Consider the following 10,776-nt stretch of genomic DNA (forward strand, 5'->3'; position numbering starts at 1 on the left):
CAAGCTTATATGTCTCGATTTCCCATTGTATATTTTATTGTGAGCAACACACATTGTAGTCTCACTATCACAGAATATGGAAATGGCTGGCATAGGTTGTGGCCACAACTTTATATCAAGTAACATATTCCTCAGCCATTCTGCTTCTTTTCCAGCAGCTGCTAATGCAATAAATTCAGATTCCATAGTAGAATGGGAAATACATGTTTGTTTCTTGGATGCCCAACTAATGGCTCCACCGCCTAGAGTAAATATCCATCCTGATGTGGATTTATTATCATTAACACTTGTAATCCAACTTGCATCAGAATATCCCTCTAATACATTAGGAAAACCATTATAGCAAATGCCTAAGTGCTTTGTATATTTTAAATATCCAAGTACTCTACTTATTGCTTTCCAATGATCATTACCTGGATTACTGGTAAACCTTGAAAGTTTACAAACAGCAAATGCAATGTCGGGTCTAGTGCAATGCATTGCATACATCATACTACCTATCGCACTTGCATACTCCAACTGTGCTACTGCTCTTCCAGTATTTGCAGTTAGCTTAACACTAGAATCATAAGGAGTATTATACCCCTTTATTCCTAAATGACTGAATTTAGTAAGGATTTTATCTATATAATGTGCTTGTGACAAAGTCACTTGCTTGTTATCTCTTTTGACCTTGATTCCCAAAATAGTATCAACTTCATTTAAATCCTTCATTTTAAAAACTGAGGTTAGATACTTCTTGGTCTCGGTAATTCCTTGTAGATTCGTACCAAAAATCAGCATGTCATCGACATATAAACAAATTATTACTCCATATTCTTTTGTAAATTTAGAGTAAATGCACTTGTCTGCATTATTATGTACGAATCCGGTTGATAGTATTACACTATCAAATCTTTCATGCCACTGTTTAGGCGCTTGTTTAAGACCATAAAGAGACTTTATCAATTTACAAACTTTCTTCTCGTTTCCCGGAAGAACAAAACCTTCAGGTTGTTGCATATATATTTCTTCACTAAGGTTCCCATTTAAAAAGGCTGTTTTAACATCCATTTGATGTACGTAAAGATCATAGATAGAGGCCAAGGATAAAAGGACTCTAATGGATGTTATTCTTGCAACAGGAGCATATGTATCAAAATAGTCTATGCCTTCCTTTTGAGTGAAACCTTTTGCAACTAATCTTGCTTTGAAGGTTTGGACAGAACCATCTGTATTGTACTTTCTCCTAAAGACCCACTTACAACCTATAGGTTTTGATCCAAGAGGAAGATCAACCAAAACCCAAGTGTTGTTGGATATAATTGAGTCCATTTCATCATTAATGGCCTCTTTCCAAAAAGCAGCGTCTCTAGAAGACATTGCTTCTTGAAACGTCTTTGGGTCTTCTTCAACATTTAATACAATTGGAATTTGATTACAAACGTTTGTCCTATCTCCTTCAACAAGAAATACTATAGATTGTGAAGAAATAAAATCAGAACCAAGATGTTTTTCTTTTCTTATTCTTTGGCTTTTCCTTGGTTCTATCTGCATATCATCACTTCTTTCCTTAGTTTTAATAATTTCAGAAAGCGACAATTTATTAGCATCAATACGTTTTCCATTTATTTCAGTCATTTCATCAACATTGTCATTTATAAATCTATTTTCAATAAATTCAACATGTATAGATTCTATAATGACATTAGATTCTAGATCTAGCAGTCTATAAGCTTTGGAGTGTTGTGCATATCCTACAAAAACACTTTTAATTCCTCTAGGACCCAATTTTGTTCTTTGATGGTCAGGTACTCTATAATAGGATATACACCCCCACACTTTAAAATAATTTAAATTTGGTTTTTCCCTTTGTTTTGTTAGAAAATAATAAACAAAATTGGCTTTGAGCCGTGAAAATCGACTGTCCTTAAAGAGATATCGCCTGTATACTAATTTAGGGAAAATACAAAACGATTCTCTTCAGGATACAACAAAGCCTGCAATAACACTTGTGATTTTCTATCTCATTTCGTTGGAATTCTTGTGTATTTATAGGCAACCAACAGACCCTTTCAGAAAAGATGTCTTGTTTCACAAACAGACACGACTATTTATTCGAATTTTGAATTTAAAATTCAAATAAATTTGATTTTTCTGTTAAAAATAATTAACTTTAGGATCTCGTGCCTGTTGAGTCGGTTTCGTGCCTGTTGAGTCAATCTCGTGCCTGTTGAGTGCTATTTCATAATGATCAGTTCCGAAGCTAACATGCACGGTACGAGTAAGGTCGGTCTCGAAAGTGTTTCACATAATAGGCACGAAACTTCTTTCTTCCTCCGATGTGGGAAAAATCCCACTTCCAACTTGCCAATAACAAACTATCTTACATGTTTTATACTTTTATTTTACATTTCTCGTTAAACAAAATAGTAACTCGTAAAAACTTGCTCGTGCAGAATATTTTACACCGAACCACTGAGTACAAAACAATGTCTCCTTTACACATATTTACGTTAGATGTTAAACTCAAGTGCGGAAAATATCACGTAAACTCTAGGGAAATTGTGTACCGTAATAATTTATACTCTTATTATAATCCCTTCATGAGGTCAGCAGGTATAGAAGAGTGCGTATAGTATCAAAGTCAGTCACGTGATGAACACATTTACACCATATAACAAGTGGTACCAATGAAAACATCTATCTTGCTGCTGCATACATCTTACCCTCCTTCCCGACTCTACTTGTGAAATTTCACTAAGTCACAATATTGTTTCCATTCCGCAGACCAAGCAAAAAATTTACACTTCCACAGCCCCATTTAGTTGAGACTTCCTCGCAATTCATCAACATTAACATAGCCAGTATAATCCTACAAATCGACTCTGAGGAAAATAGTGTATATACAGACCTCATCTCTGCCTTGTGAAGGTAAAGAAGCTTTTTCCGCACAACTCAAGCGAGCCAAAAAACATAACTACAGCTCAAGCCAAGCAAGTATGGATATTTAAATCTGTCGCTTCATTTAAATCCGTCTAGACTTAATCAAAAAGAAAAGGAAAGGCTCAGAGGTTCAGGATAATTTAGCTTCTATCAAGAACAAGGAGGAATTACAGTGATATGCCTCAAAGGATGTGATACATCAACTCCACCAGCATGCTCAACAAATTCAGGAGGAGTAAATGATTTTCCATGGCAAACACAGATAATGCTAATCTCCATTCTATTATTATACCTGGATAACAACCCCCTTAAAGTCTTCCCATTTGGACCATTACCAGTGGTTGACACACACGGCATTCGAGAAAGCAATGAAATGCCACAATTCTTGATTTCAGAATTTGGAATCTGCTTTAAAGGAGAAGAAAATTGACCTGCATTTGCTTGGTTTGTGGGATTGGGATTATGGATTGAATCAGAATAAGTGCTTGATTGCTTATGCGAAGATGAACCCATTTTAGCACCCAATTGCATTTTTCTCTCTACAGTTTGGTCTTGTTTCTCTTTGATAGGAATGACATTAGTTGTAAGCTGTTCAAACTCTGTATGCTTTCTCCCTGAAGTACTAAGCTGTATTCCTTGTGCATTATCACTATTGCTTTGACCTGCAAAGCCACCAACTTGTTTAGGATCAGATGTAGTCAATAAAAAGATAAAAGTGTTGAAACAGTAAATATGGCTAAGAGGGTGCTTGGATTGGCTTTTTAAAAAGTAGTTTATAAGCTAAAAGCCAAACTCATAATATAATTGAGCATAATTTTCAAGACTATATAATGTATATTATAAAAATACATTTATTTAAATAATTAATTTTATGTTACGTGTATGGAATATATATTTTACAACCTTTGTTTTCTTTCATTTTGAATTGTGTAAATAAATTTTTGAGTTTTTCTTGTTAATACTAAAATTATTATTACGAACAAATTATTCTACTTAATTTTTTTACTATGCTTATTATTTTATTATTCCAGCATTATATATTCTTAAATACTTTTTATTTTTATAATTTATAAATAATATTTATTTATTCTATAGGTAAGTCCATAATATAAATTAAAAAAGAAAAATCATAATATTAAAAAGTTTAAAAGAAAATAAAAAAAGATAAATGTTTATAATTTAGAGGATAAAATAAGTATTTGGCCGTCCAAAATTTGAAAATCTAGTTGAGTTACCTTCTGAGTGCAATAAACATAGTTCGGTGACTTTGTTGTTACAAACGAGAGAAAAATAACTTTATAAAAAAATTTGTGATAGTTGAGTGACCATCTCATTGACTCCACTTTTAGCTTTTGACTTATTTTTGTATTTTTCATGCCTAAAAATACCTTTTGTCATTGCGAAACACCACAAAAACTAGAAAAGTGCTTAAAACCAATAACCACTTAAAATAAGCCAATCAAAACACCCTCTAAATGTTATCTAAACTTCATCTGTTATAGGAGGTGGTGATTAGCGTCAACGTTTATTTACATTCTTCAAATTTTTCCCTTTTTTGCTAGACACTTTGTTTTTTTTTCTTTCTTAACCATAGAAATCCAAAATTTGGGGCCTACTAATGGCCCGGCTAATTCAAATTTGCGCTTGGCAAACACACTATAAGACCGGATGAAATGCGCATATCGAGAAGCTATCTATCTCCAAACTTGCTCAACAACAACATACTCGGTGGGATCGGGAGAGAGTAGTGTATACTCAAACCTTATGCAAGGCAGACCTTAACCCTACTTTTAAGGTGGAGATATTGTTTCTCATAAGTTGTTTCCAAGCTCGCTCAATCTCACGAACTCGGGTGAAAAAGGATCTCACTCATCCGACTACATCCTTTTATTTATTGTTATTCACATTGTTTCAATCAGCAAGAAACTCACACGATATGGCCAATAAAGGCAAATTAAAACATAACGCAACATTAGGATTTAGGGAGATTCAATTGAATAATAATTTTCAGAACAGGAAGAGGGTAGCTTACAAAAAGTACTTTTAGGAACTTCAAATTAAAAAATAACAAAAAATATATATAACTTCAAAATAAAAGAACAAAAGTATATTACCTTTAGGAGATGAACTTTGGCATTCTGAAATTGTTGAGGAACATCTTTCCGGTGAACCATTGGACAAAACTTTGCAATTCTTAAGACTACTTTTGCCTGAAAAGTCTTCCTCCGAATCACTGCTTCTACATTGTTTATAACTCAAATTCCCATCCCTATTCTCATTATAATGCCTAAAACCCCTATTCTGAGCCCGAAATGGAACCTCAGGATTCTGATTATTTACATATGGATCTTGATTCAAACCAAGATTCAACCTTTTTGCAGCTTTAGATGTACCACATCCATAGCTAGAAGTACAAATTTCTCCTTTTCTACGAACTTTTTGCGCTGAAATTTGTTCGTCATTTCCCATCATTTCTCTATGTATTGCCCTCTTTTGTGACCTTTGGCACTCTATTAAAATCTTATCATCTGATTTCTTTGTGCTATAACTTCCTCCAATGGATAACCCTAAACTCAGTTCAATGCCATTATCATCTTCCTTCAAAAGCTCCAACATTTTATAATCCTTCGCCATTAACACAGTAGACATATATAATTAAAACTTCATAAAGCGCTCAGCTAATTGATTTCTTGTAAAAGCTTTTATCTTTTGGAACAAAGATGTTACTTATATTAAAGAGGATAGAAAAACAGAACTATTTAAGCAGTAAATGTAGTCACAGAGAAAATGCCGGGGAGAAAGCCACGTGGCATGAAAAGAGACGATGAAATGAGAGTTTCATGACACGTAAGATTAATTAGTCCAAAACGTTTAATAAAGCAAAAGCGTTAATCCACCACCCCAAGACCTGCATGCTCTTTACCTGCCACGTGGTTTTGAGCTGTGGCACGTGCACTGACGTACTAGTTTCGCGACACGTGTCAGAACTGAGCAGAAGGGACTCCCATTAATGAATAGTTCGACCAAGTGGGTGAAAAGATTTTGGTGTCTCCTAGGAATGTGTGGTAAACTTTACACGTGGCGAATAAGGACACACGTTGTTTATGTTCTGGTGGGCCCTTTTGGAAAAGACTGGTGAACTTGACGCGTGGTGGGGCCTGTTCGAAAGTACATGTCAGCTATTAGTTACTAGGTCTTTAGGAATTTCTGGACGACAGGGCGTGAATGACCAACTAATCTCAAAGCACAAAACTTGATTAACTACATCAAATTAATAACACATGGTCCTTTGTTTGACAAGATACACAGTTTAATTTTTTTTAAAAAAGATCAATACATACTAAATCAAGGTGTTTGATTAAGTATTTGAATAATTAAAGAAAGACTTTTACTATGTAAATCATATAGATTTTTCAATCAGTTACGGTAAGAATTTCACATATTTTTTCGCTTTTTCTCTTCGGATAAAAGAATGATCTTTGCTAGCGTTTAAATATAAATTTGATTAAAATTTAAAAAAAGAGTTTATGAAGTTGTGTGGAAAAAAAATTTGAAAGTTGATTTTGTGTTTTTTAAAATGCATTTTATATGAAGAAAAGTTGAAGTTTTGTGAATGAAAGTTTTACCCTAAATCAATTTTTGGGAACTTAAAATTTATTTATTTTCCAAAATATGAACATATTTTATAAGCAAACAGTATTTTCAATTTTTTTTTAAAAAAATGAAGCCAAAATATATGGCCAAACGAGAGCTTTGTTTCAGGTGAATCCTAACAAGTTTTGAAAAAGATAAAAACATTTTTTCTTTTAGATTGTATAAAAGAAGTGCATTACATAAAACAAGTATCAGAGAGCTAAGTTCTGAAATATTTCTTCTTCAATTTCCACTACGTTTATGATATAACAATCTCCTGTACTAGCGAAAAGGGGGGGAAAAAGAAAGGCAAAGATCTATATAAGTTCTGATATCCTAATGCAGTACACGATTAAATCCAAACTTATGTGATTGAGATATCAAATTCAGAAAATGTAAATCTCCAAAACAAAAAACTTTTGCTTCTTTCTCAAAAAAAAAGAAGAAGATAGGATAGACTAAAAACTCCAAGTTAATTTCACATAATAACTTGAGAACTAACAAATGCTAGAGTCTCTGTTGATAAAGCCACTAGCATTTTACACCGGCGTTGGTAGGCGAACGATCAATTGGCCGCTCATAACACTGGAAATCAAGAAAGAGAAACATATTAGATTTGTTAAAACTCAACAACATACCGGTGGGGTCTAGGGAGGGTGAAGTGTACGCAGATCTTACCCCTGCCTTGTTTGAGGTAAAAAAAAGTTGTTTCCGATAGATTTGTTAAAATGTATATGAAATTGGATTTACGATTGTAGATGAATTACTCGGACTACATGGCTCACCTCTTTACATAATAGTAACAGAAATCGGCCAAGATAAACGTTTGAACAATTTCTGCCAAAAAGACCATTGGTATCCAGAAGTAACCGCGTCCAGCCAAGTAAATATATGCTCCAGCAGTGTCATAAACCTGTATAGGAATAGTTGCAATTCTTAAGTTTGGAGATTAGAGCTTAGACTCGCGTTGACAATGGACTAATGTGTATGTTGCCATTTGGACCATATTAATTACATGCAGGGGCGAATTCAGAATTTAGAGTTAGTAGGTTATAAATGAGTGTGATCTTATTATATTATATGTATAAATCTTAAAAGAATTTCACACAGGTATACATAGTCCGAGACAAAGATTCAGTTGAAGTGTTGAACCATAAGATCCGCCCTTGATCTGCCTCTCATTGTTCGTAAAGTCCAACAAAGAGGAAAATCAGCGAAGGGAATGTAGGACCAGTTGCATTATAAATTCAAGAAGATATAGAGCAGAAGATAACACTATAAAACTAACCTGAATAATCCAATGAGCACAACCCAAGAATCTTGCAACACCCAGTGCGAAAACATAATGGGCTGAAAATGGTTCAATTATCTGAAATGCAACAACATAACATATTATTGGCTTTTTATTCAGGAAAGACAAGTGTAAGAAGACGACGTGCTTTTTTTTTCTGTCTCAATATTTTGGAAATGAAGAGATATGAACCTGAACATTCTGCATCAAGCGAAGCTGAGGAAGCACCGAGACAGATTCCAGGTACACACAAAAAGCCCAAAGCATCCGGTTGATGAGAATATGAGTTGTAGTAGGATGGACAAAGAAGGCTATAACAGCGGCAGGAACTATCTGTGCAAAGGAGTGGCATAGTTCAAAAGCAATATCATGAAACAATTCCGTTTGCAAATAAATCATTAACAAAGCGCCATCTCATCGCATCCCTGGTTGGTTGTCCAGGAATTTGAGTGCATATTTGTAATCTTTTCTTTTTTAGTACTTGAACAACAAATATTTAACCTTCTTCCTTCTAATATATTTGCTTCATTTGGTAACAATGTACATGCATCTAATAGAACTTATATAAGTCTGGATCATCGCAAATGGGGGCAAGTGATCATGTGTGGGAGAAAAACCATAAAAATAGAATAACATTTTATAATTGACAGAGTAAATAGGATCATACATTTGGACATGGAAATAAAGCTTTACATAAAGTATATGTACTACTATAAGCTTAGGAACTACTCAAGGAATTAGCAGAAACCAGCGTTTGATTCAACAAAAAACATACAGCAAAGAGTCGTGGAGCGGAATTGTATTTACCGGATAATATAAGGGCATGTTATCCAGATCTGCCATGTAGGATGACTTCAGCTTGAACTTCATCATATATATAACCCACAATGTTGCCACAAGAGTGATTAGATCTAGCACTGTGTGGATATCCGCTTCCATGATAAAGCTACAGTATAATCTTACGGCCAAAAATATAGCTGTAAGCACTTGAGTCTTCAATGAAAGACCTAATAAAGCAGGAAAAGAAAGAACATAAGACAAATGGTGAAAAGGAATCTTTTTTCGTACAGTAGAAAAGAATTGATGATATCTAATATTTACGAAATATGTATATAAATTGTAAATAATCTAAGAGCTCATGTTGGACTTCTTGCATTCTGCAAGTAATAACACGGTTCTGAAGTAGCACATTTCATACAACAGGAACATAAACACAAGTATAATAGCTTACCACCTATTAATCTGTGGGAGGTAAAAGCATATCAAGCATTGGACATTCATCTTGTCGAGGGATAGTCGGGAATGTAATAGATTACAACAGAAAGTGCTTTATGTTGCCTTGAACAAAATGAATCATCTTTTTTATGTCACCATGTAACTATCTAAAGAACAGAATGAGCTATCTAGCTTATTTTTAAGGGGTTGGACATAGCACCTCAGCATGTCGTTCAGTTTGACATAGATAAATATGTTCCTGACTATCAAGAGTTCCCTCATGAAACAAATTTGACACACCCTCTTACATTAGCAATCGAATAATCTGTGACAATAACTCAAGTAGTCACATTCAACTGATATCATTTATTTCTTTATTTTATTTTTGACAAGGTAAAGATGCAAGAGAATTTCTCATTGATGTGCGCAATCGCATGAGCCTGACCAACCCAAAAGGCACGACCAAGTTCAAGACTAGCACGACAGTCATTTTGAATTTTGTTTTTTTACCTTATTATTCAATCAGAAAATGACTGGCCTTGAAAGGGCCAGATAATTGGACACAGTCTCATGACTCAAATAGAACAATTCAATAAATACCTAAAATCCATTTTTCCTTTTTTTTTGGGGGGGTTGGGGGTGGGGGTGCTAAAAGAGATATACGAAAAACCTCCCAATAGAAAAACCTGATTTATCCAAATTTAAGATGTCAGTAAAGTTAAGTGTAAAAGGAGAAAAAGGGGCACAAAAAGGAGAACTCTTTAGCTGCCATAGACAAACCGTGATTACCATCAAAATTAACTCATCTAAACTTATAAAGATGCCGAGAAAAAGCATATCTATCTATTTAAAAGTGGATAAAAATTATTTCTAAAAGCAGATAATCAAAAAAGAAAATTTCCCCACGGAGTCGAAATTTTACTTCGTCAGATAACGAAACAACTCAATCAAAGGGAAACGACGCAAAAATCAATAAAATTTCCACATGAGTAACAGAGTAACACGAAAGTTTCCAATTTTATAGCTTATATATCGAGAAAAAGGAGCAACATGCAAATAAAATAAAAGAATTAATTTTTATTACCAAAAAACTAAAGATTTTACGACTGAAATTACCAGAGCAAGTTTTGAGGGTGGTCAATTTGTAAATCAAAACCAAAAGCCCAATCAAATGAATAGCTTCAGCCATAACAAAGAAGTAGTTGTGATCATGGACGACCAACTTGAGAGTAACCAATAACGTAAGCGCTGTGGTTAAACCCAAAAAGATTTTCACTTTCTTCGATTGTCTTCGAACCCATGAAAACAGTTTCTTCGCCGGTGATATAACCCCTTTTTGACCCATCTCCGTTACCGTCCGATCACCGGAAGTTTTTTCTTTTTTTTCTGAGGATTTGTTGAAGGGTTTAACGTTTTTTCTTGAGGAGCTTTTAATGCTTTGAAAATGGCGGAGTTTTTGTAGTGCAAGTGGGGAAGGGAGGCTGGTCTACGTCAGCGTGACCAATGAAAAATGGACACGTGGATTATTAAATATTTTACCAATTAAGATTAGATTATTTTTAGGTGTAACAGATTACTTTAGCACATTAAGACAGTATACTTTCCATAACGGATTTGGTGGGTTTTGGTCATCTCCCAACATTCAGTTTCTTCTTTCTTTCTTTTTCCTTTTTTTTTATTTGGCCAGTTATTATTAATTTCAGAATAAGGCA

General features: G+C 34.2%; 2 protein-coding genes across 2 annotated transcripts; both read right to left on the minus strand.

The window, feature by feature from the left end:
- Positions 1–2,188: 2,188 nt before the first annotated feature.
- LOC104235308 (ninja-family protein 2-like) lies at positions 2,189–6,276 on the minus strand. Its single transcript, XM_009789043.2, has 2 exons — positions 5,040–6,276; positions 2,189–3,587 (listed from the first exon to the last, which is right to left on the minus strand). Exons 1-2 carry the CDS (start codon positions 5,572–5,574, stop codon positions 3,076–3,078), a joined length of 1,047 nt encoding a protein of 348 aa, XP_009787345.1. The 5' UTR covers positions 5,575–6,276; the 3' UTR covers positions 2,189–3,075.
- A 507-nt stretch (positions 6,277–6,783) lies between these two features.
- On the minus strand, positions 6,784–10,503 carry LOC104235307 (uncharacterized). Its single transcript, XM_009789042.2, has 6 exons — positions 10,181–10,503; positions 8,657–8,856; positions 8,042–8,182; positions 7,847–7,927; positions 7,344–7,471; positions 6,784–7,143 (listed from the first exon to the last, which is right to left on the minus strand). Exons 1-6 carry the CDS (start codon positions 10,407–10,409, stop codon positions 7,098–7,100), a joined length of 825 nt encoding a protein of 274 aa, XP_009787344.1. The 5' UTR covers positions 10,410–10,503; the 3' UTR covers positions 6,784–7,097.
- Between the last annotated feature and the right edge of the window lie 273 nt (positions 10,504–10,776).

Source organism: Nicotiana sylvestris, chromosome 6 (genome assembly GCF_000393655.2).
Source record: "Nicotiana sylvestris chromosome 6, ASM39365v2, whole genome shotgun sequence".
Classification (NCBI taxonomy): domain Eukaryota; kingdom Viridiplantae; phylum Streptophyta; class Magnoliopsida; order Solanales; family Solanaceae; genus Nicotiana; species Nicotiana sylvestris.